The sequence below is a fragment of the Mustela nigripes genome, chromosome X (genome assembly GCF_022355385.1).
Source record: "Mustela nigripes isolate SB6536 chromosome X, MUSNIG.SB6536, whole genome shotgun sequence".
NCBI classification, from domain to species: domain Eukaryota; kingdom Metazoa; phylum Chordata; class Mammalia; order Carnivora; family Mustelidae; genus Mustela; species Mustela nigripes.
The window spans coordinates 106,700,203-106,727,436 of record NC_081575.1 but is presented as its reverse complement, the minus strand read 5'-3'; the positions used below and the strand labels follow the sequence as shown (position 1 = coordinate 106,727,436).

General features: G+C 42.1%; 1 protein-coding gene across 1 annotated transcript in view; it reads left to right on the top strand.

Annotated features, from left to right (window-relative positions):
* Positions 1-2,489: 2,489 nt before the first annotated feature.
* Positions 2,490-27,234, top strand: part of PHEX (phosphate regulating endopeptidase X-linked) — a 191,186-nt gene continuing 166,441 nt past the window's right edge. Inside the window, exon 1 of the mRNA XM_059386182.1 lies at positions 2,490-2,632. Coding sequence (XP_059242165.1) covers positions 2,575-2,632 — 58 coding nt within the window. The 5' untranslated portion in view covers positions 2,490-2,574. The remainder of the gene's footprint in view (positions 2,633-27,234) is intronic.

The window sequence follows — 27,234 nt, the reverse complement described above, 5'->3', positions numbered from 1 at the left end:
TGAATAATCTCTGCACCTGGGGTGTCACATAGTAGATTCATTCTGTGGTGGCACAGCCAGAATTATTATAAATACAAACTGAAATAAAGATTTGGTATGTCCTAGCTTATTTGCGTAGTAATTAATAATAAAATAGTAGCAGTAAGTAAAAATATAATTGGAGACCATTGAACTAATTCTCAAAGATGAAAATATTAAGCCAGTTTTAAATTTATCAAACTTCTAAAACCAGTTTTTTATTTTACTTTTTTTTTTTTTTTTTTTTTTTGAGAGAGCACAAGCAGAGGGGTTGGGGAGAGGGAGAGAGAGAATCTCAATACTCAGTGCAGAGCCTGACTCGGGGCTCCGTCTCACAATGCTGAGATCATGACCTGGCCAAAATCAAGAGTTGGATACTTAACTGACAGCCGTCCAGGTGCCCCTCTAAACCAGTTTTTTTTTTTTTTTTTTGCTTTGATTTTTTGGGGGAGGGGGAAAGTTCTGGGGATTTTGTAGTCCTGTAGAAACTGAGGATATGTCTATATCATTCACTTTATCAAGGACAAAGAGCTCTTGAAAATTTTCATAGCAAATCTAGGCTGGAAAAATAGCCTTAGTTTTAAACCTGGAGGTCACATGTAACCAAACTGATAACCAGCATATATACATATATGCTGATGATCCTTTTTTTTGGCAATTCCTTCATATTTAGCTGACAACTCATTGGGTTTTCATTACTTCAAATAAATATATCCTGGCATTAATTAAAGTATGAAAATTACCCAGAATGTCATCTTTCCAATGTCATTAAAATACTGGCTGCCCTCTACTTTTTAAAAAATTGGTGCATATCTTTGCGTTAGAGAGGTAGCCAGCAGTTGTATGACAGTTGGCAGGGAGTTGGAGTTGAATATTAGGAATTTTGGAACCTTCTCATTTTTTTTTTTAAAAGATGTTATGATTTGAGAGAAGGAGCATGTGCATGCGGGAGATAGATCATGAGTGAGCACAAGGCGGGGAGAGAGGCAGAGGGACAAGCAGACTCTCTGCTGAGCGTAGAGCCTAATGTGGGGCTCGAACTCAGGGTCCTAAGATCATGACCTGAGCTGAAGTCATACACTCAACCAATTGAGCCACCCAGATGCCATAAGAACCTTTTCATTTTTTAAAAAAGATTTTATTTATTTATTTGACAGACAGAGATCACAAGTAGGCAGAGAGGCAGGCAGAGAGACAGAGGGGGAAGCAGGCTCCCCGCTGAGCAGAGAGCCCGACGTGGGGCTCGATCCCAGGACCCTGAGATCGTGACCTGAGCCGAAGGCAGAGGCTTAAGCCACTGAGCCACCTAAGCGCCCCTACCTTCTCATTTTTTAGTGAAAGATTTTTTAAATGCTCATGGATACTTCCTCCCTGTTGACTGTGTTACATATGTAATTGTGTGTGGGCTTATGAAAGAGGAAGAAATGGTAAATCAGTCTGTTGTGTCTTTCTGTTAACTTACACACATACTCCCCTCCTCTGGCCAGGTCCAGGGGCCAGGTCAGCAGCTATATCGTTTTACGGGGCTGGATTCCCTGCTAAATGGCCCTGAGCCTCCCTGCAGGGCCTGTGGGGGTTTCTTCCAGGGGTTCATTCCTCTGAGAGCTACACTGAACGTCCAGGGGCTCAGGAATTCATAGGTGGCTTTCCAGGTCTTTATGGAGGTATATTGTACATACCTCTTTTAAATGTTTCAATATGACTTATGGGCCTCGCTTTCACCTTCAGCTTATGCTGTGGAACAAACTACCTTTGAGGCTTGAAACACGAGTGATTGAGTATTTCTTCTGATTCTGTGGGTTAATTGGGGGTTCCTCTGCAGCTCTTGCCTAGCCTCATTCATACAGCTGCGTTCAGCTTGAGGGTCCTCTGGCCTGGAACGTCCATGATGGCTTCAGTCACAGGTCTGGCACTTGGTGCTGATGGGTTATTTTCCATGTTGCTTCACCTCCTCCGGGAGGCTTCTTCAAAGGGCCATAACAAGGCCCTTCTAAGGCCTAGTTTTGAAACTCCAGCAGTCACTCAGCTGTATACTGTTGGTCACAGCAAGTCACAAGGCCAACCCAGATTCAAGGCAGGGAAAATAGATCCTGTCGCTGGATGGGATGAGTTGCGAGTGACCCCGGAGAAGGTTGAGAGGGATGGAAGGAAACACTGCACACATCCTTGCAAACAATTTACCGTAAACTCCATCTGCATTCCTATCCCATGCTGCGCAGATGTCCGGGGCGGTCCTGCAAAACCCATTAACACCAATACCACCAAGCTTTTACCCACTCAATCTGAATACAGTAATTTAATAGAGTGAAGTTGATTCAAGGAGTCATTTGAGAGGCAAAGTAAAAGCCAAGGCTGGGGAACTGGTTGATAGGAAACGGTTGTTTAATTTGGAAGGGAACAGTACACAGCGTTCACTGCTTCTCATTAATCCTATGATTTTCTTTTTAAATAGCTGCTGCCATCTTGAGCAAAGTAAATTTCTCTGTGGACCCTTGTGATAATTTCTTCCGGTTTGCTTGTGATGGCTGGATAAACAGTAATCCGATTCCTGAAGATATGCCAAGCTATGGGGTTTACCCTTGGCTGAGACATAACGTTGACCTCAAGTTGAAGGGTAAGTTTCTACGGGGGTTTGGTGACGCACTTTACAGAGAGCAGTACTTGACAGGAAAAACACAGTTTTGGATTTGAAGCATGCCTGCTTGCTTTTTAACTATATTAAATTTCATTTCTAAGATTTTTTAAAATGGAGGGTTAAAAGGAAAATTGTGGAATTTCAGTCTCCCAGATCTCAAATACAAGCCTAGCAGAGGCTTCATTTTGTTTGCATTCACTAATGTTAAATTCTGCTGAAGGATAACTAGCATTTCCTTGAGATTGGGAACAAAGGAATAGTTAATGAAAGTTGTTTTATATAATACACTTATTGGTTGTGTTCAGAGCAAACGGTCACATGTTTATTTATGTCCTGGATTTTCATGGCTACAAAATGTACTTAACACCTCATTGTCTTTTGAGAACTCAGGATGACCTTGTGTTTGTCATATTGTTCCTGTTAACTTCTGACTTGGCTCTGGGGGAACTTTCTTTTCTCCCGTGGCCTCTGTGGTAACGACAGGCTCACACACACATACTCACATATGCCTAAGGACACATATACATGTGTGCGTGCGTACACGCACACTTCAAAACTTGGAAAAGTCTTTCACTAGAGGCACTTCTGTTCGCATTACATTTATTTTTTTATGCTGAGCTATTGGAGGAAGGCACTTCAGGATGGAAGTAGGGAAATTTTAAGGTCAGATAAGGTAACTGTTTCAGGAAAACAATAATGTGTATATTTTAGGGTGCCCGAGTGGCTCAGTTGGTGACACGTCTGCCTTCAGCTCAGGTCCTAATCCCCGGGTCCTGGGATGGAGCCCTGCATTGGGGGGGGGGGTCCCCACTCAGTGGGGAGTCTGCTTCTCTCTCTCCTTCTGTTGCTCCTAGAATAACACCTAGAATTTTATTTATTTATTATTTCATTTATTTTTATTTTTTTACTTTTTGGTTGTCCACAACACAAGTTTATCATCCTAAAATTCTCGAGGTTGGAAGTCTGAATGAGTTGGCAGGGCTTCCGGAGGCTCGAGGGGTGACTGAATGCTGTGCCTTTTCTGGCTTGTGCAAGCCACCTTCGCTCCTTGGCTTGTGGCCCCTGCTGCATCTTTACAGCCAGCACTGTCGCATCTTCAGCTCTCTCTCCAAGCTGACCTCTGACTTCCTTCCTCATATCTCTTTCTCTCTCTCTGATGAAAAAAGTCTCTTCTATTTAGAGAGGTAAGGCCCCATCAGTGACCTGATCACTCTACCTCACGATCCTTAACTGAATCCCACCTGCAAGGTGCCTTTGCCATATAGGGTGGCACAGTCACAGGTCTGGGCACAGGGGTGAAGACATCCTTGAGCAGGGAGGGAGCGCCATTCTAGTGCCAGAAGCTTCCCGCGCTCTCTCTGGTAGCCTGAGGTAGTCCTGTGCTGTAGCCTGAGGTTTAGAGCATTGCATTTGATTAACTGGGCCCCCTAAAGCTTTTGTTTTTCATCCATTATGTAAAATAATAGGATCTAGAGCTTTTAGAAAAGATCTTTTCGAGAAACTTCCAGATCAAATGTGAAGTGAAAAGGTATGTTTTCTCTTTTCCATTATTGAAATTTTTTCCCTTGTTTTGGATATTTGAGACTTTAGAACTCCAGAAGGAATTTCTGAGAAGCTGGAAGAATCATCATTTTTCTTTCTACTCCATCTCCATTTCCCCAAGATTTTAAGTACATGAAAATTAAATGTCTCAATTTACATATGTTTTAATAACTGTAACTATTGGCATAGTAATTAGATACCTATTGTCAATTGTAAGGAAAATGTACTTAAGCTTCACAGCTTATCCACAATATAAATTGTATGGACCTAAACTCTCGAGGAGGACTTAAAAGTTTCATAAGTTAGAATAAGTATGTGCTATAATGTCGGTTTCCCCCTAACCCAACAGGACAGGTTCCCATACTATAGAACGATAAGACATTGAGAAATGAATTTGCTAATAATGATTTCCCTGTATGATATTAACACACATTTATCCTTCACCTACCATTCTTGCCTATTTCCTGTTTACCTTCTTTGGCTTTTCTTCCTAGACAGAGAGAAGTGTACACAGGTGTCACTGAAGGATAAGAAAAAGATTTGCAGATAGATGCTCCTTACATGTTAGTTAGAGTCAGAAGATTTCTATCTTCAGGGCATCAAAGCAGAGCAGTTAGAATAATTTAAAGCTCTTCCTAGGGATGTCTTAATGTGAAAATGAAAATCAGTACCAATGTGCTTTTTCTTTGAGGACACTGTGTATGAGTTCCTTGAGCATTCATAGAACTATGACTTAATTGTTGAGAGGCACACAGAGGTTTTTTTGTTCACTTCCTTCTTTTAAAAATGGAAAACTTTACTTCTAAGCTAAGTTGGGAAAGTACAAAGAACCAAAAATTAAATGCAAAAAAAGTAACAAGAAAGTTGCTCATAAATCCACCCATGGGAATAACTGCTAATGGAGCAGTTGGGTATACATCTTTCTAGTTTTTCTTTTTTTTTTCCATTTGTGGGTATATATGCAAACCTTCATGTGCACACCCATCTATTTAAAAACCTAGCTAAAATTAGGCGTACTACCCTGTCATGGACTTTAAAAATGGTGTCTTTCTCATAAACACAGTTAATGTCAATAGATATATTTTCTTATTCTATATAGCACTGTCATAAAGATCCATGTGTATTCCAGAAGTGGAGTTGTTGTATTGAAAGAGTTGTCACAGTTTAATTTTTGATGTGTACGTACAGCTGAATAGCCCTTCAGAAAGTTATTTCTAGGTCTTTATATATTTTCTTGCTGCTTTAAATGGTAAGTCGTCTCCATCAACTGGTTTTCTTTGGAGGGGGGTGGTTTGGTGTGTAAAGTAGGGGTCAGCAAAGCATGGCCTGTGGGCCCAATCTAGTTCACTGCCTATTCTTGGAACTAAAGTTTCATTGGGAGGCTCTACATCCGTTCAGGTAGGCATTGTCGATGGCTGCTTTTGTGTCACAGCAGCAGAAATGGGAAGTTGCTATGGAGACCACATGGCCCACAAGCCTACAGTATTGACCCTCTGACCTGTAAGGAAAAAATTTGCCAACTCCTGGTGCCCATTGTAAAGCTTTGATATATCTATATTGGATCACGTTAGAACTGTCTTTTTTTTTTTTTTTTTTTAAGATTATCTTTTTTTGAGAGAGCGAGTGAGAGGGAGAGAGCACAAGCAGGCAGAGGGAGAGGGAGAAGCAGGCTCCCCATTGAGCAGGGAGCCTGATGTGGGACTGGATCCCAGGACCCTGGGATCATGACCTGAGCCAAAGGCAGGTGCTTAACTGACTGAGCCACCCAGGCACCCATGGAATGGTCTTATTAAATAATAGCTTTTTGGTGGCTTCTTTAGAATTTTTTAGATAGGTAATCTTAAAGTTAAGAACTAGAGTTTTTGTCTCACCCTTTCTTTTTACTGTATTGGCTGGATCCTCCAGAACAGTGTTGAACAGTAGCAATAACCATGGATGTAATTTTTTTATGCCTATCTTGGTTGGTGATGCCTCCAGTATTTTCCCTTGGCCCCCAAACATATTTTTTTTGTTTTGAGTAAGTATTCTTTATTGTATTCTGTTACTCCTAGTTTGCAAAAAGAACTTCAATAATAAAAACACAAAAAAAGTAAAAACAAGTCACGAAGAACCTAATTTGGTCCTGCCATCCAGTGATAACCCCCCCTTTTTAAAAAAGATGTTATGTATTTGACAGAGAGAGGGAGATCACAAGTAGGCAGAGAGGCAGGAAGAGAGTTGGGGGGGGGGAGAAGGCTTCCTACAAAGCAGAGAGCCCGACGCGGGGCGCGATCCCAGGACCCCAAGATCATGACCTGAGCCGAGGGCAGAGGTTTAACCCACTGAGTCACCCAGGCACCCCCAGTGATAACCTTTTAAATGCAAATATACATACAAAGTTATATGTATATGTCAAAAGGATCATATATTCTCTGTTTATAATCTTTTATTTGACATGATAACATATTTTTGTGTCAATAAAAGTAGATCTTTACTGTCCGTTGCCATGACTGCTTTGTATGGATACACTCTAGCTGATTCAGTCAATTCCCATGTTGCCATTTAGATTATTTCCAGATTTTTTTTCCTCATTGTAAGCGCTCAGAGCATGAGTGTTGAAGCTGTAGACCTACATTTGAATCCTGGTTTCCTTACATTTCTCCTCTGTGCCACTTTTGACCACTCCTTTTCCCTAGCTCAGTTTTCTTACCTTTCAAAAGGGGTTAAGAGAACCCATTTCTTAGGGCTTGTGGGGCTAGAGGAGATGACGCTTATAAATGACACTTTCCTGGCATACAGCAGGCCCTCAGTAAATATTTGTTGTCTCTGCCTCTATTTTGTCTCACAGCTAGTTCTGAGGCTCATGAAATAGTGTCTACCAAATGCCTGAGGTTTTATTCTGGTCTTATCGTTTGTAAATATCATGTGCTTTCAAAAATATTGAATACCGTCTAGATATTTTTCCTCACCCTTGATAAAAAGCGAGAACATCCAAAAATAAAACCCAATACCACCAATCAAAAGAATACCATTTTCTTATGGCTGATAGAGAACACACAGATACGGCTGTCCAATTTGTGAAATAAAATGGATTTGACAGATCGGGCTGATGAAAAATTGCCCTCTATTGAAGTCAGCAGCCTGGCTTCGTGAATTTTTTCTTTAAGTGGCATATAAGACTCAGATTCCTAGTTGGAAGATAAAATTATTTCTTATTCTCTCCAAGAAGCAAGTTTTTTTTTTTTTTAAAGCAGGACGAATATAGTCATGTGTTTGAATGTCTCAAAATTTCCTTCCTACAAAACCTCCCAAATTTGTCTTCATGTGACCGTGAAGATGACACAGCATGTGTTGCTTATGAACGAGCAGATGAAAATTTTGCAAATGAGCACTTATGAAACATGAGGCAATAAGTGAGATAGAACACTTGTGTCAAACAGAAGACAGATGACTCAAGGTAGGGCCAGCTCATCTCTATTATGAAGTAGCAATCTTTGCCAATATTTTGTAAAGAAATGCAGTGTATTATTATATTCAAGCACAGATAGCACCAGCAGAACAGTAAGAGGAAGTAGGATTTATACACTAATGAGCAAAGAAAGGTGGTTATGATTCATAGATGGGTTATTTATTTGTAAATATTTGCTGGCTAAGATTCAAATGGTTCTCATAATTAAATACCCCCCCCCCCAATCTTGTTTTTGCTCTAATGATCCTAGCCAAATCGTCTTTTGCAGATAGTGGAAAGCTGAAAATTTCAATCTTGTAACGTCATTTGATAATTAAGAAGTTGAGACGATTGAAGACTGTGAATTGTGTCATTTTCCTCAAACCTTGAACATAGTATGATATACCACACTGAGCTTCGACATCATTAAATTCTTTGAAACAGACCTCAGATTAGAAAAAAAAAATGGGGACACAGTGGAGAAATGCTATGAAGCAGCCAGCCACTGGGGTGGGCTTTTTATTCTTGGTGAAACTCAGCCCCGGTAAATCTCAGTGAATCTGCTGTATAAATAGGGTAGAAGGGTTGCTATTAATAGATTCCTGTTTTTGTGACCATGGTGGCTCTTTTTCATGTGGCCACACATGGAGTAGTAAATTGCCAAATTATACATGCGTCATCATTAAGTCCCACATGCATAGAGAGGTGCCGTGTGAAGATTTGGGCCTGTATAGAAGACATTTCTTTATTTATTTACAAAGATTTTATTCATTTATTTGACAGCACAAGCAAAGGGTACAGCAGAGGGAGAGGGAGAAGCAGGCTCCCCGCTGAGCAGGGAGCCCAACATGGGGCTTGATCCCAGGACCCTGGGATCATTACCTGAGCGGAAGGCAGACACTTAACTGACCGAGCCACCCACGCGCCCCTAGAAGACATTCAGAATGTGAAATGAAATGATTTTACTTGAAAACTATTTTGTTGTTGTTTGCATTTTTCCTAATCTTGGGATACCATTTGAGCATGGGGTGTGTGTGTGTGTAGAGTGTAAGGAAAGGGAAAGAAGCTGTAAGATTTAAAAAGTTAAGCAATTTCTTGTTAGGAAACACCCCCTTGAAATATACACATGAATTTCTCCCTGAAGCCTCTTTGAAAAATCTATATGTAGATCCAGAATGTATTTTTCTAAATAGCCAAAGGACGTGAAGAGGCCATGAGAACAGCCATCATGTGTGAAAGCTTGTGTTCCCGTAGTTCTGATCGTTAGAATTTCAGGTTTTCTTCTTGTGTCTTCTTTTCTACCCCTAGTACATGTCCTTGTCTTTTTAACTCTTTTCTACTCCAAGCATTTGATTTTAAGATCTGATCTTTCTCCCTGTGGCTTTCACGTAGCTCTTCTTTCATAGGGGTTAATATTACAAGTAAGTTGGGTACACTTGACAAGAACCAGATATGTTCATTAGATTCATTCTGGGTTGTGTGCTCTTTAATTTGGGGAAAATATATTCACTTCAAAGAGATTGAAATGCATAGTGTTTTGACTGAATTAATCTGTGAACTCAAGACTGTTGACTTGGCGTTTATTTTTTTCTTGGTACCAGTTGCTTTCAGTCACAAGTAACAGAAATCCCAATTCCACCTGTCTTAAAAATAGAGAAAATTTTCTGGTCCATGTAACCAAAATGTTTAGTAATAATTCAGACTTCAGGTAAGGATTGATCCAGCAGCTGAATGTCATTAAAGATCATATTTCTTGATTTCCCTGTGCTTTGACATTCACTGTCTCATAATTTGTTTCTAAGTCTCTTTGGTCCTAAGATCCTTGTCAATAGCAACCAAAATTTATACTTCCTCATTCACATCTAGCAAGAGGCATTGTATTAGACATAGGAAGATACAGAAGTGCAGAGATTTAATAAGGCCCCCAAGACTACCCATGTGGAACTTAAAAATCTGCACATCACAAAGCGTTTCAGTAAGTACTGTAATCAGAAGTGTAGAGCTGCACTGTTCAATATGGTAGTCACTAGCCACTTGTGGCTTTTTTAAAAATAAGATTTATATATTTATTTGAGAGATAAAGAGCATGCAAGTGGTGGGGAGGGGCAGAGGCAGATGAAGAGGGAGAGAAAAATTCAAGCAGACTCTGTGCTGAGCTCAGAGCCTGATGTGGGACTCAGTCTCACAGCCCTGAGATCAGACCTGAGCCAAAGCCAAGAGTTCAATGCTTTACCCAACTATGCCATCCAGGTGCCCCCCACTTGGGGCTCTTGAGTACTTGAAGTATGGCTAGCTGGAATTGAAATGTGGTATAAATAAAAAATACCACCAAATTTCAAAGACTTCATTTTTAAAAACATATAAAATATCTCACCAAGAAATTATTTCCTCAATTACATATTGAAATGATAATATTTTAAGATCTATTTGGTTAAAGTATATTACTAAACAACTTCACCTCTTTCATTTTTCTAATTTTTAAATGTACAAGGAAATGAATAATGACCTGTATGGCTCAGATAATGTTTCTATCAGTGCTGTTCTAGAGCCCTGAATAGGCCGTTGGATAGGTGAGCTATCTGAATCAGTTCAAGTTTACGTTAGTTTATAGAGTTGAGCAATAGAGAAGGGGCAGAGAGCACCTTTAGTAAAAATAGTTCTCTACTCCCATCTCCAGTCCCTTTCTATCCTATTACTCTATTAGTGTTCTTTGTGGCACTTATAACCGTTAGAATTAGCTTGTGTATATTTTGCCTGCCATTTTGGGCTTCACTGTGACTCAGCACCCAGCATCGTGCCTGGCACGTAGTTGGTGCTTACTAACACTTGTTAAAGAGAAGAGAAAGACTGTGCCCTCTGTGAGTGGCTGGGGGCAGTGGTGAGGGTGGCTGGCTGACTCAGTGGAGAGGGGTGGCTTTCTCGTCTCTTCTTTCTCCCCTTCCACCTGTGCCGAGGGCCCAGCATGCTGTTCCAGAAGCGTCCCGAGATGCAGCCAGAGCTTGCCCCTGATGGAAGGGGAAGAATAATCATCAGTTATTCTTCAGGACAGGAGAATGGAAGTGAGACAGGCTAGAGCCCTTCCTGGGGCTCCAAGACTCTCTGGGGATGTGATCTTGTGTAAGATACAGTAAGGAAAAGGAAAACTCCCAAGACAGCATTTACATTTGGGCTCTGAAAAGCAGTTGGGATTCTGCCACTTATTGGCTCTGTGACTGCTGGCAAACCACTTTCCTCTGAGGCTGAGTTTCTTATCTGGTGATACTGTTGGATTAATTCAATGAGGTGCATCAAATGTCTTCTACACAGAATTCAATAAATAACATCTGCTGTTATTGTTAATTTCATGAGGATTAAATTAACATTTTGAAAGCACTTGGCATGTAGTAGATGCTTGAGAAATGTTAGATTCCTAGCCAAATAAAAATTACAAATTGATAAGAAAACCTTACCAGCATCATTAAAGTAAAACTGTAGGATGTAGTTTTTTTCTGAAAGTCTCACCATGCCTATAAATAAGGCAGCTGATCCTGAAAGGGACAAGTCTGGAGGTGGAAATAGTAGGTTAGGACATTTGTGTGTATTCCGAGCTTTTATTGGCAGACCTTGGTCATGACCTCAAACCTGGAAGGTTTTGATAATCTGTTTGTTGGACAACACATGGGTTGGGGGAAAAGCATTTTAAATCCCTCCTGCAGGAAAAGAGAGAAGAGGAAAGGAGAATTGGTGAAAACGAGGAGAAGTGTCATCTTAGGCTGTTCTAGATCTTCTAGATGCCACTTTTTGTTGCTTACACTGGTTTGCTTTTCTTCTCTCATTCTTTCACGTCTCCCTCCGGGATTCTTAACTCAAGAGGGCTGTCTATAGAATTCCAGGGACTTGAAGGGGAAAAGATGCACGTTTATTTTTGCTAACCTCGGATGGAACTTCAGCATTTTCTTTAATTATGAAAGTAGGCAAAACCCTGGTATTATGGGCTGTGACCCTGCTAGCAATGGAAAGCATTATTTTTCTGTCTTGTTATAAACGTTCCAAGTATCTTGAAATATTATCTACGTACGTCCCCACTTCGAAATCCTAGCAATGTTTAGACCTAATGCTAGATCTTCGTATTTAATGACTTAATAAAGTAGCACACATATTATGGTGACAAACAGTAAAACAACTATTTGATTAATTGTATTTCAGAATAATTGGTTTCTTTGTAAACCCGTGTTTCTTATGCACTTGTAAACATTAGTTTGAGAGTGGTCCTTAGGTTTTAAGAGCCTGCCCAGGAAATGTATGGTGCAAAAAAGATGAAGAACCCCTGCCTGTGTGAAGGTTGCTGGGGCAGGCCTCAAGAAGGTACAGTTTCATTGAACTCCAGTCTTTTGATGCATCCTAATCTAGGTGTTTCAAGCAGAGTTGGCTATTACAGGACCCCATGGGTCCACTCAATGCCCAGGTCTTTGAACAGTCCATAGTCTTGAATCCCTGGGTAATGAACACATTACCAACAGTTCATGTATGTTTATAAGGATATTAGATGAAACCAGAGATTTGTGTTTGGAGATTTGTGCCAGTGCCAGACGTTGAACTGATTATGATGTGATTACCTATGCCATGGAATAAATATATTTATAGATGAAATGACTGAGTGTTGTCACAAGCCTCTTATGAGAGCAGAGAGTTAAAAGTCAGTGCCCAGCTGGAGATGATACAGCTTTTACTGTGGTACAGTTACAAATACTTAGAAGCAATGCCAAATGATTGAAGATAGTAACACAAAGTAGAGTCTTCTTTCACAGGTACACAATACGTGTTGCATGAAAGAGTTTGCTTGTCATCTGATCCTTGAAGACAGGGACTGTTGGTACAACTTGAAAGGGTAGAGGTAGAGGGGACCGTAGATCCGGAGGCTGTGAATGAAGTTCCAAGGAAAAGACCGAATCCATGAAACTTGGCGTTGTTGGGAGGATGACACGGACATGCCTAGGTGAGAGGTGACAGGAGTGAAATGGGCCAATGAAGGATGTGAGATTTTTGACCAACAGAGAACGCTGCGGTTTCTGAGCAGTGAAGCTATAGCTTGGGAATGCTGTGCCTAGGAATAACGACTGAAAAAAAGGAGCGGGGAAGCAGACGAGGGGGCATTTTTATAGTATAAATATTGCAACACGTTATAAAAAGTTTCCTGCTAGTTAGCTTGAATGTTGTAGGAAGAAACATTTTTACTTTAGAAGAGTGCTGACTAAATTTAGGTTCTTTTGACTAAATGCAAGTTCTTTGGCCTGACTGATGACACAGGATATGGGCATCCTGAGAGAGACACAAGAATACTTCTCAGCTTGCCCACACCCAGGCCCCGTTTTGCATGGTTGGTGCGTATAAGTGTATTTTGCTTGGCAGTTGTTCAGGAGGGTTGTATATTTTTGAAAAGCCACTTCCTGAAAGATGGTGACTGTTTGGACAGGAAAGAAAAATCCTAGCTGGTTTTGGTCGTAACAGTCCCGAGGTGTGCCCACGTGAGCTGCGGTCATGATTCCAGGAGCTCCTCCGGGTCCCCACGTGTTCTTGCTCTTGGTCGCCACAGGCTGGCATGATAACGGAGCTGAGAATGTGGGCGTTTGGCAGGAGCTTCCCAGGCTCATCCCGCTCTCACAGCAGAAGCAGATGACTCAGATCTCCTGGATCGTGAAACCTGCATCTTCAGAGAAATGAGCCAGTCACTTACCTTTACTGTACTTCTGATTGGTCAGTGGCAAAACTTAGGCACCAGAAAACTGAAAAAGTTGCTTGCACATAAAAATATGTGGCCAAACAGGGTTGAAAATTCTACCCTTGGATTTCCAATCTCCCTGATGAGATGGCCTCAGCTGTACTCTCACTTTCAACTCTGGGAGTATTTCAACTGCAACTGCAATTCAATTTCAACTGCAACTTGACAGTGTGGAATGGGTTGAGCATCTTTAAGATGTGGCAAAATCCCCATTTCTCCCCCAGTGTATTACAAATGGGCAGGATTTCTACTCCTTACTGTGTAGTGAACTTTTAACGATTAAAAGAAAAAAATCCTAGGAATACACATGGAGAAGGGCCTAGCAAGCCTGGCACTGTGTAGGGATAACCTGCTTTATTTTTTTTAAACTTTTTTTAAAAGATTTTATTTATTTATTTGACAGACAGAGATCACAGTAGGCAGAGAGGCAGGCAGAGAGAGAGAGAGAGGGAAGCAGGCTCCCCGCTGAGCAGAGAGCCCGATGTGGGGCTCGATCCCAGGATCCTGAGATCATGACTTGAGCTGAAGGCAGAGGCTTTAACCCTCTGAGCCACCCAGAGCTAAGGTGGTGACGCTAAGATGAGCTAAGAAGGTGGCGCTGTTCCATTTTGCAGTTGAGAAAGCTGAGGCTCGGAGAGGTTAAGTATTTCATATTCACACAGCTAGTAACCTATAAAGTCACTGTTGTCCAGAAGAAATGTTACGTGAGTCAAACATGCAAGTCACATGTAATTTTCCATTTTTAAATAGCCATGTTAGGAAAAGAAAAAGGAAACAGGTAAAATCCCATGATTCTGTCTAACCTAACATACCCAAAGAATTGCCATTTCATGTAATCAATATAAAAACATATTCACAAGGCAGTTCACATTCTTTCTTTCCTAAGTCTTGGAATTGGTATGCTTCTTATACTTGTAACTCATCTCCATGTGGATGGGCCACATTTCCATTACTCAGTAGCCCCACGTGACTCCCAGTTCTGCAGTGGACAGGGCCGTTCTAGACCCGTGCTTCTCACTGATGGCAGCATGCTGAATTCACGAGGGAGCACAGATGCCCAGGGTCCAGCCTTAGAGGTTTTGATGTAATTGGTCTGGGATGGAGCCTGGCCTTCTGGATTTCTTAACCACTCCTCCCCCACCAGGTGACTTTATCATGGGGCCCAATTTGAGAACCTACTCAAGGGTGAAAAACCAAACCAACTGAGTCAAGAACTATAGGCACCGTCCGTTGGAGAAAGTTCTCTGAGTTTTATGAACTGAGACCCATTCAAAACTACTGCTCTGGCAATATGCTTTGCTAGTCGACATTAAAGAATGCCAGGCAATGCCCGAATTCATGAATTTCTTTCAATTTACATTTCCCAACCTTTTGGCCAAGTCCCAGAATAATGCAGGAAAAGACAAGGGAGTTCTTCCCCCCCTTGATCTGCACACTGGTCTCGATACACACCAGTACAAGTAAATGAAGACCTGAAGGTCTATTATTTTAATTGAGGTCTGAGGTGTCACCGTCTGTCTGGAAACTTTAAGCTGTGGAAAAGAGGAAGTTAGGGTTTGCCGGCTTCAGGTCATTGCCAGAATGAAACAAGTCTGGTGGAGAACATGTGGGAAGTGCTGGGTGAGGAAAGCAGGCAATTGTGGCTCCAGCTGAGGTCTGAAGGCTGCACAGCCCATGGTGCGGCGGGACGTCCAAGGAACTGCTCTTGCCAGGGCCCGTGTGCCTGCCCGCGCCCTCAGCCAAAGCCGCCATGTGCCTGTGGCACCCGCCATGCGGGACTCAGAATGTCTCCCCTCGCCACAGCTTCAAGTGTCCTTCGAATGCTTTTGGAGTCATTTGGAAACATTTTTACATTGCCTTCTTTTATTTAAATTCCATACTGCCTTCCATCTCCGGACACACTGATTATTTTTCAGAAGGAAAAATGCTGGGTCTTCTGGGATGACAGTGCTCTAGTTATATGCAAATTTGTTATGTTCATTTGACTTGTAATTAAGCAGGAGAACTCGCACCCATGGCTGAGTCTTTCATAGCCTTAACTAAATCAATACCTTTCTAGTTCATTGAATTAGAAATACCGTCACCTGTAAGAGGCGCCATTACTTCATGTTCGCCAACAAAGATGGCGCTCCTACCCTGGGCCATCTTTTCCCCTGACATTTTTACTTTATGTTCATTGAAAGAGTTCTTGCAGACATTACTTTTTATCTTAGGACTCTTTTGCATGAAATGCAAGCAGGAGAGATTGGTTCGAGTCATCCTAAAACTTCCTCCCAGTTCTTTTGATTTCAAGTCATCAGCGCTTTTGTTTTCTCACAAGACATTGTCTTCTTTCTGTCCATAGCGGCCGTGATTCAGCATTCCTTAAAAAAGTGCTCCCCGATTGCCTCTTTGGAGATGCAATAAGTTTTCATTTCATGCCCAAATCATATTGAAATCTTTCTGAGGACCTTTTAAGTGACAGTTTACTGGCCATGCAGCCAACTCATTTCCAGGGCCTACTATGGGAACTGCTCAATCGCGTTCCCACACAGGCGGGCAGTGACTGTGCCCAGCTGACAGTTTTCAGATGGATTCCAGTTTCAGAGATGTGAAGACGTGGAAAGGAATGTGCTTCGTAGAACAGATGAATTATGCTATGTAAATTGTATTTCCACTAAACCAGGCTCCCCAATTGCTTAGTCCATCCACCTTGTTTATGTGCTTTATTTTTTAAAAATATTTTATTTATTTATTTGACAGACAGAGATCACAAGCAGGCAGAGAGGCAGGCAGAGAGAGGGGGAAGCAGGCTCCCTGCTGAGCAGAGAGCCTGATGCAGGCCTCGATCCCAGGACCCTGAAATCATGACCTGAGCTGAAGGCAGAGGCTTAACCCACTGAGCCACCCAGGTGCCTCTGTTTATGTGCTTTAAACAATACTCAGTGAGATTTGCATGATGTTCCCTCCTCTGTATTCTAGGTTTTCATGTGCACTGGTGTATAAGCAAACTCCCCCACTTCCTTCGCCTCTAATGAGTAGCTACAAAGCCAGACTGTAATGCTGTACTTTCCATCCTTGAGCATGTACATAAATCACCTGGGAATCTTGTTAAAGTGAAGATTCTGATTCAGTGGGTCTGAGAAAGGACCCAAGGGTCTGCATTTCTGACAGGCTCTCAGGTGATGCCCACACTGAGGGTCTAGGGACCACGTGATGAGTGACCAGGCTTTACTACAACTGAGGACCCAGGTGTCACTGAGGAAACTCACCTCTCCTGGGGGCATGAGTGGTTTTGTTTTTCCTCCATTCACAGTATGATTCTGATGAAAATCTGTGACTTACAAATGTCAAGTTGGGTAAAAACAAAGGTTTCTTAGGATAAAAAGAAAGCAGGAAGTCTGTGTCTAATGTTTTATGATTCAGGGAGAGATATTTCTTCCCCTTAATTTGTTTTCTGAAAGATTTGTTCATTTTGTTTTCCCTTGCCTTCCTCCTCAAAAAACTTGGGCAACTTGAATTTATTAGGAAATCTGCATGTAATTGCAGATTAATAACCTACCCATTAATACCACATTAGTTCATTGTGATTAATAGCATCTCTTTGAATGCTTAATGAATTAGTAATGATGGACTATTTGCTTTAAATTGTCAAGAGAACATTCTGTGTAAAAAGGCACCACGCATAACAGGAAAATTAATTATATGCCGGTTGGAGAATAGCTTGTCACAAATAAGAAATGTTTGTTTGGAACAGCTCACTGGTGTTTATATTTATACAATGAGAGGTATTTTTAAAACATGGATGGACCTTTTAATTTAGAAAATGAGAAGGGGATTTTGTTTTCATCAATAGCTGAGTTCAGTGTGGGAACCGATATTTCGGAAACACACACGAGTACGTGCCGGTCGGTATGCTCACAGGTCTGCTTCCTCCAGTGGTCAGGTCGGTTACGTTCCAAATGGAGCAACTGCTACCTGCTGTCTGCTCTGAATTCTTAAGTTCATTTCCCCAAGGCCCAAACATTTCTTGTTACTAATTTTATTCCTTTGGCCTATCATTTGTTTTCTCTCTGGTTCCTCACTCTAATTTGGTGCTGTTGGCCATCATTGTTTATTTCTGTCTTTGCCCTACATCCGAGGAAGCGAAGGTCAAGGAAATTATGTGACTTGCCCAAACCAATCCAGCCATATAATTTGTCCCCCACAGATTATGGGTCTAACATTTCAAATGTCTCCAATTTTAACCCAGGCGGAAAGAGCTGCAAGAGCAGAGGCTTTGTCTAGCTGGTGCCTTTGAGGAAACCCAAGAAGCCCAGTGTGATTGGAGCTCAGAGTCAGAAGGGAAAAGGGACAAAAGACAAGACTGAAGAGAAAGGAGGGGCCAGAGCCTTCAGGCCCTATAGGCGGTGTAAAGGTTTTCTCCTCTGTCCTCAGGCACTGGGAGCCCATTTGTAAATGTCACACTGAGGGGCATGATGGGTTTTGCCAGAGCACATTGGCCACTTGTAGAGAATGGCCTGGAGAGGCGAGCTGGTATATGGAGACCCGTTGTCAAGGCCCTGCCATGCTGTTCTGTTTTCTAGCTTGGGATCCAGATGAAGATAGAGTCGGTCTTCCTTGTTACAGAAAACCCCAAGCGTTACTGGATATTCTTTTCTCTGTGTTCTCCTCAGGGCAGCATAAAGGGTCATTGTTTCTTCTCTGTAGCCCCCAGTTTCTTTGACCCGAGGAGCGTACTTCTCCAAGCACGTCCTGTTCCCCAGAATCTGCTGGGGAAGCCCCGGCAGCAGGCAGCGGGCAGGGAAGTTTGCTGTCTCCCTGCCAGCCCTTTCGCTGCTTTGACTTATGCTGAAGGTGCTGTTGCTTCCCCTCTTTGGGATAAAGAAGGGAAGGAAGAGATCCCAGTTCCTAATCCCTCACTGTTAGAAACCCCAGTTAAAAAGGATAGCCTGGGTGGCTCAGTTAAGAGTCCAATTCAGCTCAGGTCACGATCTCAGGGTCTCGTGGGGTCGAGCCCTGCCTCGGGCTCTGAGCTACGTGCAGAGTCTGCTTGTCTCTCTCCCTCTGCTCCTCCTCCACCTCTCTCTCTCTCAAATAAATAAAGTCTTTTTTTTTTTTTTTTTTAAAGGACAGCCTTCCTTGACCACACACTGTAGTTTGAACAGCCAGGAATAGAACCACTGCTACTCTTACCTCCTCAAGGAAGGTGGGAGTGAAAACAGGGGTTAGTTGGGAAGTGGGTTTTTAAACCTATGTTTACAGTGTTTTGATGCCACTTTCACAGATGAGGGAGGAATTGTGAAGTCTAGAGCTCAGATTTTTTAGGATTTGAGGGATGCAGTATTTATCTCACTCTTCTTTGCAGTGGGGCGTGGTATTAGCTGGAGTTGAAAATAGCTGTCCTGTTTTTTTTTTTTTTTTCACTTTGGAAGTATTCCTGACATTGTGTAGTTTTTTGTTTTGTTTTGTTTTGTTTTCGCTCTTGAGCGAGTGAATCAACCCTTGCCTTAAACCCCCATCGCATTTCACCTTTGAGAAAGGAACTTTTTAAAGGTGGACTTTGCAGAACTGAGGAACTAACTTAGACTTAAATGGGCCAGTATGATGAGAGCTCTCCAGAACAAAACAAAGTAGTGCTTTCCTTGAAGAATGTTGACATTTAATGAAAACGAAGCTGTGGAGTGAGGAAATCAGCAATCAACCTTGACTTTGAGTGGGACGGGGAATGGGGGAGGAGGAAATCTGGGCTGGTGATGTTCTGGGATCACAGGCATCAAGAAGGACTGGAGAAAATTGTCAACTATACCTCGTTTAAAGTTGGGGGAGGTAAGGAGTGCGGGCGACTGCTGTTGGTTCTCAGAGTATGTTCCCTCTACCTATAAGCATTGGCATTAGCTGGGAATTTGTTAGAATTGCAAATTTCTGGATCACACCCTAGACCCACTGAGTTAGATACTCTCGGGGAAGACCCAGAACTCGGTGTTTTATGATTCTGATGCCTGTTCAAGTTTGGACACCACTGGTTTAGACTAGACATAACATGAAGAAAAGCCTTTGGGACCAGCTAACTATGTCCTGCCCTACCTAACCTCACCATGGCCTCCAATCCCTGGCTAGGTTCCTCAGGAGTGAGTCTCCCTGGTCATAATAGCATGACCGGGCTTTATGGGGGACTAATTGAGGTCGTGTACCATACACCTGGTACAGAGCAGATGTTTAATAAAGGAATGATATCACCTTGGGTCCTTGGATGTTTAGGACTACTGAGGAAGGACCCCTGCAGGGGGAATATAACCACACATGGTCTTTCCTTTATAACAGTAAGATGGTAGAAATAGGTAGGACAAAGTAAATAATTAGGGTTTTTACTCAAGGAAAAAAAAATGTGAAGATGGATTATAGTGACTTTAAATTCACCACAGGCCTTTCATTGAATTATCTGCTAAGATCCAAATTATCTAACTAGGAAAGCTACTTTTATGAGTTAAAATATCATATTGGGGGGTGCCTGGGTGGCCCAGTGGGATAAGTTTCTGCCTTCAGCTCAGGTCCTGGTCTCAGGGTCCCGGGGTCGAGCCCCACATCGGGTTCTCTGCTCAGCGGGGAGCCTGCTTCCCCCTCTCTCTCTGCCTGCCTCTCTGCCTACTTGTGATCTCTATCTGTCAAATAAATAAGTAAAATCTTTTAAAAATATCATATTGGTAGATTCATTGCAATTCTATGCTGTCAAAGAGTAATATGAAAATTTAGTTTAAATTATTTTGAAGTGTAACCCTGATAAGTGTAATCCTTATAAATTTGCTTGCAAGTGGGCATAATAAAAGAGTTACCTTCTATTAGACTTTTGTAGTGTCTGGCAGTTTTATAAAATTGATTTCATTATGGGCAAAGAGGTCTTTTGTGTTAAATGGGGGGTATTTTTATGTTATTTGGTAACCCATGATTTAGATCGATGACATAGAGGATTTTTAGTGCCCCTAAAATAATCTCTGTCCCCTTTTCTGAAGCTGATGCCAGCCAACAACGATCATTTATAAGATGATCATAAAAAATGAACAAAGAAAAGGATTTTGACAGGGTCTCTCTCTATATGGAGGTGGGAGTTTCCCAGAAGAATGAGAAATAGCAGTTTGTCCTGTCTTTTCTGTGTGTCAGAAAGACTCCAGTGACGCCATGCTTGCCCGGCTCTGGGCAGAGTTGAGTGCACCAGTCGTGTGAAAACACCAGGGCTATGGGATCCACAGACCGTGACTTAGTTAACTTGAATTTTATTTTTTAATGAGAATAACAACGGGCTTTGCAAGCTGATTTAGAGTCTCCAGGTCCAGCTGCCTAAGAGTTTAATACCCGTGCAGTGTGAGTTAGAAAAATGAAATTTTTTTGTATGGTAAATAAACTGAGGAGCCTGGAAACCAAATTGAAGTCTGTAGCCTGGAAAATCACCAAGGACTAAAAATAGCAAGATTAGAGGTGACAGTCTGCCATGAACCATCCGAAGATGGTTTTTAAGTACCACCAAAGGAGAAACCAGGCCATAAGATAGGCTAAAAAAAATATATATATATATGTATATATATAAATTCTATGGGTGCCTGGGTAGCTCAGTCGTTAGGTGTCTGCCTTCGGCTCAGGTCATGATTCCAGGGTCCTGGGATCGAGCCCTGCATTGGGCTTCCTGCTCCGTGGGGAGTCCGCTTCTCCCTCTCCTTGTGCCCCTGCTTGTGTTCCCTCTCTCGCTGTCTTTCTCTCTGTGAAATAAATAAATAAAATTGTTTAAAAAAATATATATATATATATACATAATTTCTGGAGAACATTGTGCTTGTTACATAGGTATGGAAGGACGTAACTTCCCTTAGAATGTGGATTCGACTTGTCAGTGTTTTGATTTTTCCTGTTTTTTTTTTTCCTTGTATCTAGACTTAGAAGATACTCTCCCCCTTCCTTCTAAGGGAGAAGTGTTGGCATAATCTACGGTGAGGTCGAGAATTCACATTGATGACATGTGATGGGAAGGTTTTAGGATGCAGTTGCTGTTTGCATTAAGCACATCAGGTCCCCAGCTTCAGCATCCCTCGGCCTCCTAGTAGGTAGCCAGAGGATTCCCTGTAGCCCAGACACATAGCAGGGTTGCGGGGTGGGGAGAGAGAACACAAAGGAGCAGGTTTTGATAGAGTCTCTGAGCTCTGAGGCCATCTCCTTCAAACGGCATCAGCTCAGCCCCGAGATTCTTGGGAGGTGTTTGCTCATTGGCCTCATTTGTGCACGTGAAATGTTTGAAAACGGTTTTAGGTGAAAAGGTCTTAAATATAGTAGAAACTTCAAATGACTGGCCTGAGTTGCGTTTGACTGTTGTGAGCTCTTGACTTACTAGGGGCCTTCCGAGTCTTCAGGAGTCTGGCCTTTCTTTGGAACGCTCTTCTCCTGTTCCAGAGCCCCCAATAAAGGCCCTGTCTCAGCAGGAGAAGTGAAACGAATGAGAAAGATTGGTGGTCCTGTCTCAGCTTCTGAACTTAAAGGAAGTTGAATGCCAACTAAGTATTTACCCCCAAATGGAAGACCAGGATGCAGATAGTTGAACTGAGACCACTGGTAAGATGAAACCTAGGAATCCCAAAACCTGGTGTTCATGAAAACCAATGAAGTCTTGGATTTCGTTGTATGATACAGAGACTAGGATGTGAGAAAAGCAGATTGTGGATGTTTGTGTAATCGGGACATTGCTGATTATAACAAGCAATAATAAAAGAAGTGCAACTTCTTACAGTTCCTTTTCTGTTGGGTGAAAAACTCTTAGACTTAACCTTTTCAGGAATTCAGCTCTGCAGTTGTGGACTGAGCACCAGCCACGCCAAGCAGTAGGCCGTGGGTGCTTAAGATGAATGGGGCCCAGCCCCTGCCCCTCAGACTACTCAGTTTAATGGAGACTGGTCATTGTGGATGCCAATTTTATGTACCGAGATTACTTTTTGTCTCACAGGACTTGACTCAATGACCAAAAGTACCTTCTTCATTAAAATTCTCCCTCTAGGTGTACCCTATGAAGCCAGGGTTGTGTTACAAAGGCATGACTGTCACACCATGGGCAGAAACTAATTCTATGTGGACTGTAGATCCAAATGTGAAACAATAAGGATTCTGTAAAAAAAGATTATGAGTGGGACAGGCAAAGGTTTCTTAAATGGGACACAAAATACACTAACCATACACAGAAAAATGGGGAACTTGGATTATATTGAAGAATTTGATGATTTTATTTGATTAATATTAATGAGAAAAAATACATAATATTTTTGTGTTCTGTTCGAATTTGATGATCAGAAGCACTTTGAATCCAGCTTTATAGTCTCAGGTTTGGTGCATGATACGTTTTTATGAACTGGAGTTTTCCTTTTCTGTTGTAATATGGTTAAGAATACCTGGAAGAGGGTGAAGATTGAGAAATGGTCCAAGAAACAACACAGAGGATGACGGGAATGCCCTTGTGTGGGTGACCCAGGAGCCCTTCTCGGTGCTTTAGGGACATTTTAATAACTTGCGTAATTGCCTTTGATAGGCAGCCTTTGTTTTCTGCTCATTAATTACTCTCCAGGCTTTATTGCTCTTACCACTAATTCAAATACAGAGATAAAGAAAACGGATGCCGCCAGCTGATTGCCAGGACACTGTCTGCATATCAATGCTCTCCCGCCTGCTTGGGCATGAGGAGGTGAGGAGAAGGGAAAGGGTACAGAAGACAGAATTTTGACATAGACAGGGGTTACCTCACTTTATGGGACTTCCCTTTCTTGGGGGTGGCAGGTACTGCATTTTTTTTTACCAAGTAATGGTTTATGGTGACCCTGCATGGAGCAAATCTATGTGGTGCCATTTTCTCCAATAGCGTTTGCTCACATTATGCCTCCATGTCATGTTTTGGTAATTCTTAGAATATTTCAAACCTGTTCATTACTCTTATATTTGTTACGGTGATCTGCGATCAGTGAGCTTTGATGTTATCATTGTAATTGTTTTGGGGCCTCACGAACCATAGAAGATGTCAGACTTAATTGATAAATGTTGTGTGCGTTCTGGCTGCTCTTCCAACTGGCTCTTTGCCCATCTTGCTCCCTCTCCTCAGGCTTCCCTGTTCTGAGACGCAACAATATTGAAATCAGGCCAGTTAATAACCCTACAGTGGCCTGTAAGTGTTCAAGTGAAATGAAGATTCACACATCTCTTACTTTAAATCAAAGCTAGAAATGATTAAGCCTAGTGAGGAAGATAATGTTGAGACCTCGGACTCTGGCACTGAATGGTCACCAAGTTGTGAATGCAAAGGAAACATTGTTGAAGGAAATTAAAAGTGTTCCTCCAGTGAACACATGAATGATAAGAGAGCAAAACGGACTTCTTGCTGATCTGGAGGAAGTTGCAGTGGTCTGGACAGAAGATGACAAGCCAGCCATCGTATACATCCCCATAGGTCAGAGCCTAATGCAGAGCAAGGCCCTAACTCTCTTGGATTATGTGGAGGCTGAGAAAGGTGAGGAAGCTGCAGGAGCAAAGTTGGAAACTGGCAGAAGTGGATGCATGAAGTTTAAGGAAAGAAGCTCTCTCCCTGATATAAGGTGAAGCAGTGTTACCCAGTTACCCAGGTATCCAAGTTCTCCAGAAGATCTAGCTGAGATGATTCACAAAGGTGACTACCCTCTACACAACGCATTTTCGGTGTAGATGGAACAGCCTTATATAGAGGAAGAAACCATGTAGGACTTTAATAGCTAGAGAGGAGAAGCCAGTGCCTGGCTTCAAGGCTTCAAAGGACAGGCTCTCTTGTTATTAGGGGGCTGAGGCAGCCCCGGTGACTTTTTAAGTTGAAGCCAGCACTTACTGACTATTCTGACCATTCACAGCCCTTAAGGGTTATGCTAAGTCTACCCTGCTTGTGCTCTCAATGAACAGCGGAGCCTGGATGATAGCACATCTGTTCACACGTAGTTTAGTGAGTATTTTAAGTGCACTATTGAGTTCTGGTAGCTCAGAAAAAACTTAGAACTGCTCAATGGCAGTGTACCTGATCACCCAGGGCTCTGATGGAAATGGGCAGTGAGATTCATGTTGCCTTCATGCCTGCTAACACAACATCCACTCTGCAGCCCGTGGATCAAGGCGTCATTTTCACTTTCAAGTTTTATTATTTGAGAAATAGGTTTCACAAGACTATAGCTGCCACAGGTAGTGATTTCTGTGATGGCTCGGGGGACAGCAAATAGAAAACCTCCTGGAAAGGATTCACTGTTCTAGATGACATTAAGAACACGTGTGATCCTTGTGAACAAGTCAAGATACCAACACTCACAGGAGTCTGGAAGAAGCTGATTCCATCCCTCATGAGTGCCTTCGAGGGGTTCAAGACTTGAGGAGAGTAAGTAATTTCAAATGTGGTGGAAATATCAAGAGAACTAGAACCAGAAGTAGAAACTGAAGGTGTGACTGAATTGACATCATGCCATGATCAAACTTGAATGGATGGGGAGTTTTTTCTTATAGACGAACAGAGGAAGTGGTTTTGTCTTTTTAAAAAATTAATTAATTGATTTGAGAGAGAGAGAGCACGAGTGGGAGAGGACGAGGGAGAGGGAGGAAAAATCTCAAGCAGACTCCCTGCTGAGTGCAGAGCTCAATGTGGGGCTCGATCTCATGACACTGAGATCATGTCCTGAGCTGAAAACAAGAGTCAGATGCTTAACTGACTGTGCCACCCATGCGCCCTGAGAAAGTGGCTTCTTGAGATGGAATCTACTCCTGGCAAAGACACTGTGAAGGTCTGAAATGACAACCAAGGATTTAGAAAATTACATAAACTTAGTTAATAATGTGGTGACAGGGTTTTAGAGGATTGACTTCTAGTTTTGAGAGAGCGCCAAATCCTAACCACTAGACCACCAGGGAGCATCTTGACTCTAGTTTTGAAAGAAGTTGTTCTGTGGATAAAATGCCATCAAGCAGCATCTCATACTACAGAGAAATAGTTTGTGAGAGGAAGTGCCAATCTATGTGGCAAACTTCACTGTTGTTTTATTTTAAGAAATTACCACAGCAACCGCAACCTTCAGCAAGCTCCAGTCTGATCGGTCATCAGCCATCCACATCTAGGCAAAACCCTCCACCAGCGAAAAAGAATGTAACGAGTTGAACACTCAGATGATGGTTAGCATTTTGTAGCAATGAAGTATTTTTTAAAATTAAGGTATTACATTGTTTCTTAGACACGGTGCTATTGCACATTTAATCATTTGCTGTTACAGTGTAAACATGACTTCTGTATGCACTGGGAAGCCAGAAAATTAATTTGACTCGCTTTATTGCAATATGCACTTTTTTGCAGTAATCTGAAACTGAACCCATGGTATCCCTGGGATGTGCCTTAACAAATTATTGATATTTGTGCGCTGTTAGGGTTTTGGGAATGCCCTACTTAGTACTGCATGTCCTCTTTTTACCTTCTTGTCATACACAGAATGCCTTGGGTGCACACTCAGGTACATACGTACTACTTTGAGTTCTTTCGCTCCCAAGGCTTGTTTGGGCCCTCAGGGCATTGTTGTTTACAATCTGTGGAGTGTTTATAGCATCAGAAGAACATCACATCCCTAAATGGAATTTGGATTATTTACTTCCAAATGTGTCTCCCCAACAGTCCAGCGACTGTGGAAGTAATACAGTGGAAAGGCACCTGATCTGATTTGAATAGAAATGTATGTGAGTATGGTTTTAGAGCTTTGTGTTTATTAAAAAAAGAAAACAATCTTCCTTCTCGATCCTTGGGGCTAGTTATCCTGCTTTTATTGCTGTGATAATACATAAGAAACACCAAACAAGTCAAAACAATTGAAAACACCCACATCCAACTCAATTTATTTTATTTGAATCTGTGGAGTTCGTTGGACTTGTTTGATATACAAGTGTGGATAAAAAACTGGTCAGGAGCTCTGGATTGCCTTTTTTTTTTGGTTTTGTTTTGAAAGGTAGAACTTCTAGTTTAGAAGTGGAGATTCCTCTTCAGGGAATATGTAATTATTAATTGGATCAGCACTCTCCGTTGTATGTATCTTGAAGCTCTTCAGAATACAATGGGGGCATCTGTTGTGCCATCATTGGGAGGCAGCTGGGTTGTTTCAGAAATAAAATCCACATGCCTTGACAGCAGGAGGCTGCCACAGCTCCATGTCGGCTGTGGTACTGCTCGGGGATGCTTCCTCTTGGCTCCATGTAGGTAAATGAGCACTCGCCGGTACATCCAAGGTGTGTTTTGGCGGGGAGGGGGAGCAGTTTTTATTGAGTCTTGCCTTTCCCTCCTTCTCCCCTTAATCATGACAGCTGCCAGTTTCCACCTTCAAGCAAGAGCATCAGTGATGTTGCAAAGTGCACATCACTTTCTGGGTGGGCTCATGTCTACGCTGACAGCCATTTTATACACATGACCTCATTTCAATGGCCAGGACTCCGCATGGGGAATTGGACAAGTTTTCAGGCAATTTGGGTAGGCTTTCCAATCTCGCCTCTCCATTTCCTGTCTAAACAACTTCTCCCATGTCCACAGCATGTTTATGCAACATCGAATAAAACTTCTAATGGGCAATTTCCTCCAGGTGACCTCCTGGAGAGGCTGGGCGGTGAGGAAATCTTAAGAAACCCGACCCTGATGAAATTGCGTCCTTTGAGAATATTACTCCGTGCAGAAACAAAGAACAGAATTCAGTTATTTTTGGTTCTTGAATAAATGAATTCTGTTTCTTTTTATGTAGGTGGCAAAAACATTAACCCCTGCAGCAGGTCCAGTCTGAGTTGGAAATTGAACTTCAGGTTTCTCTGAATTAAGAGAACCTG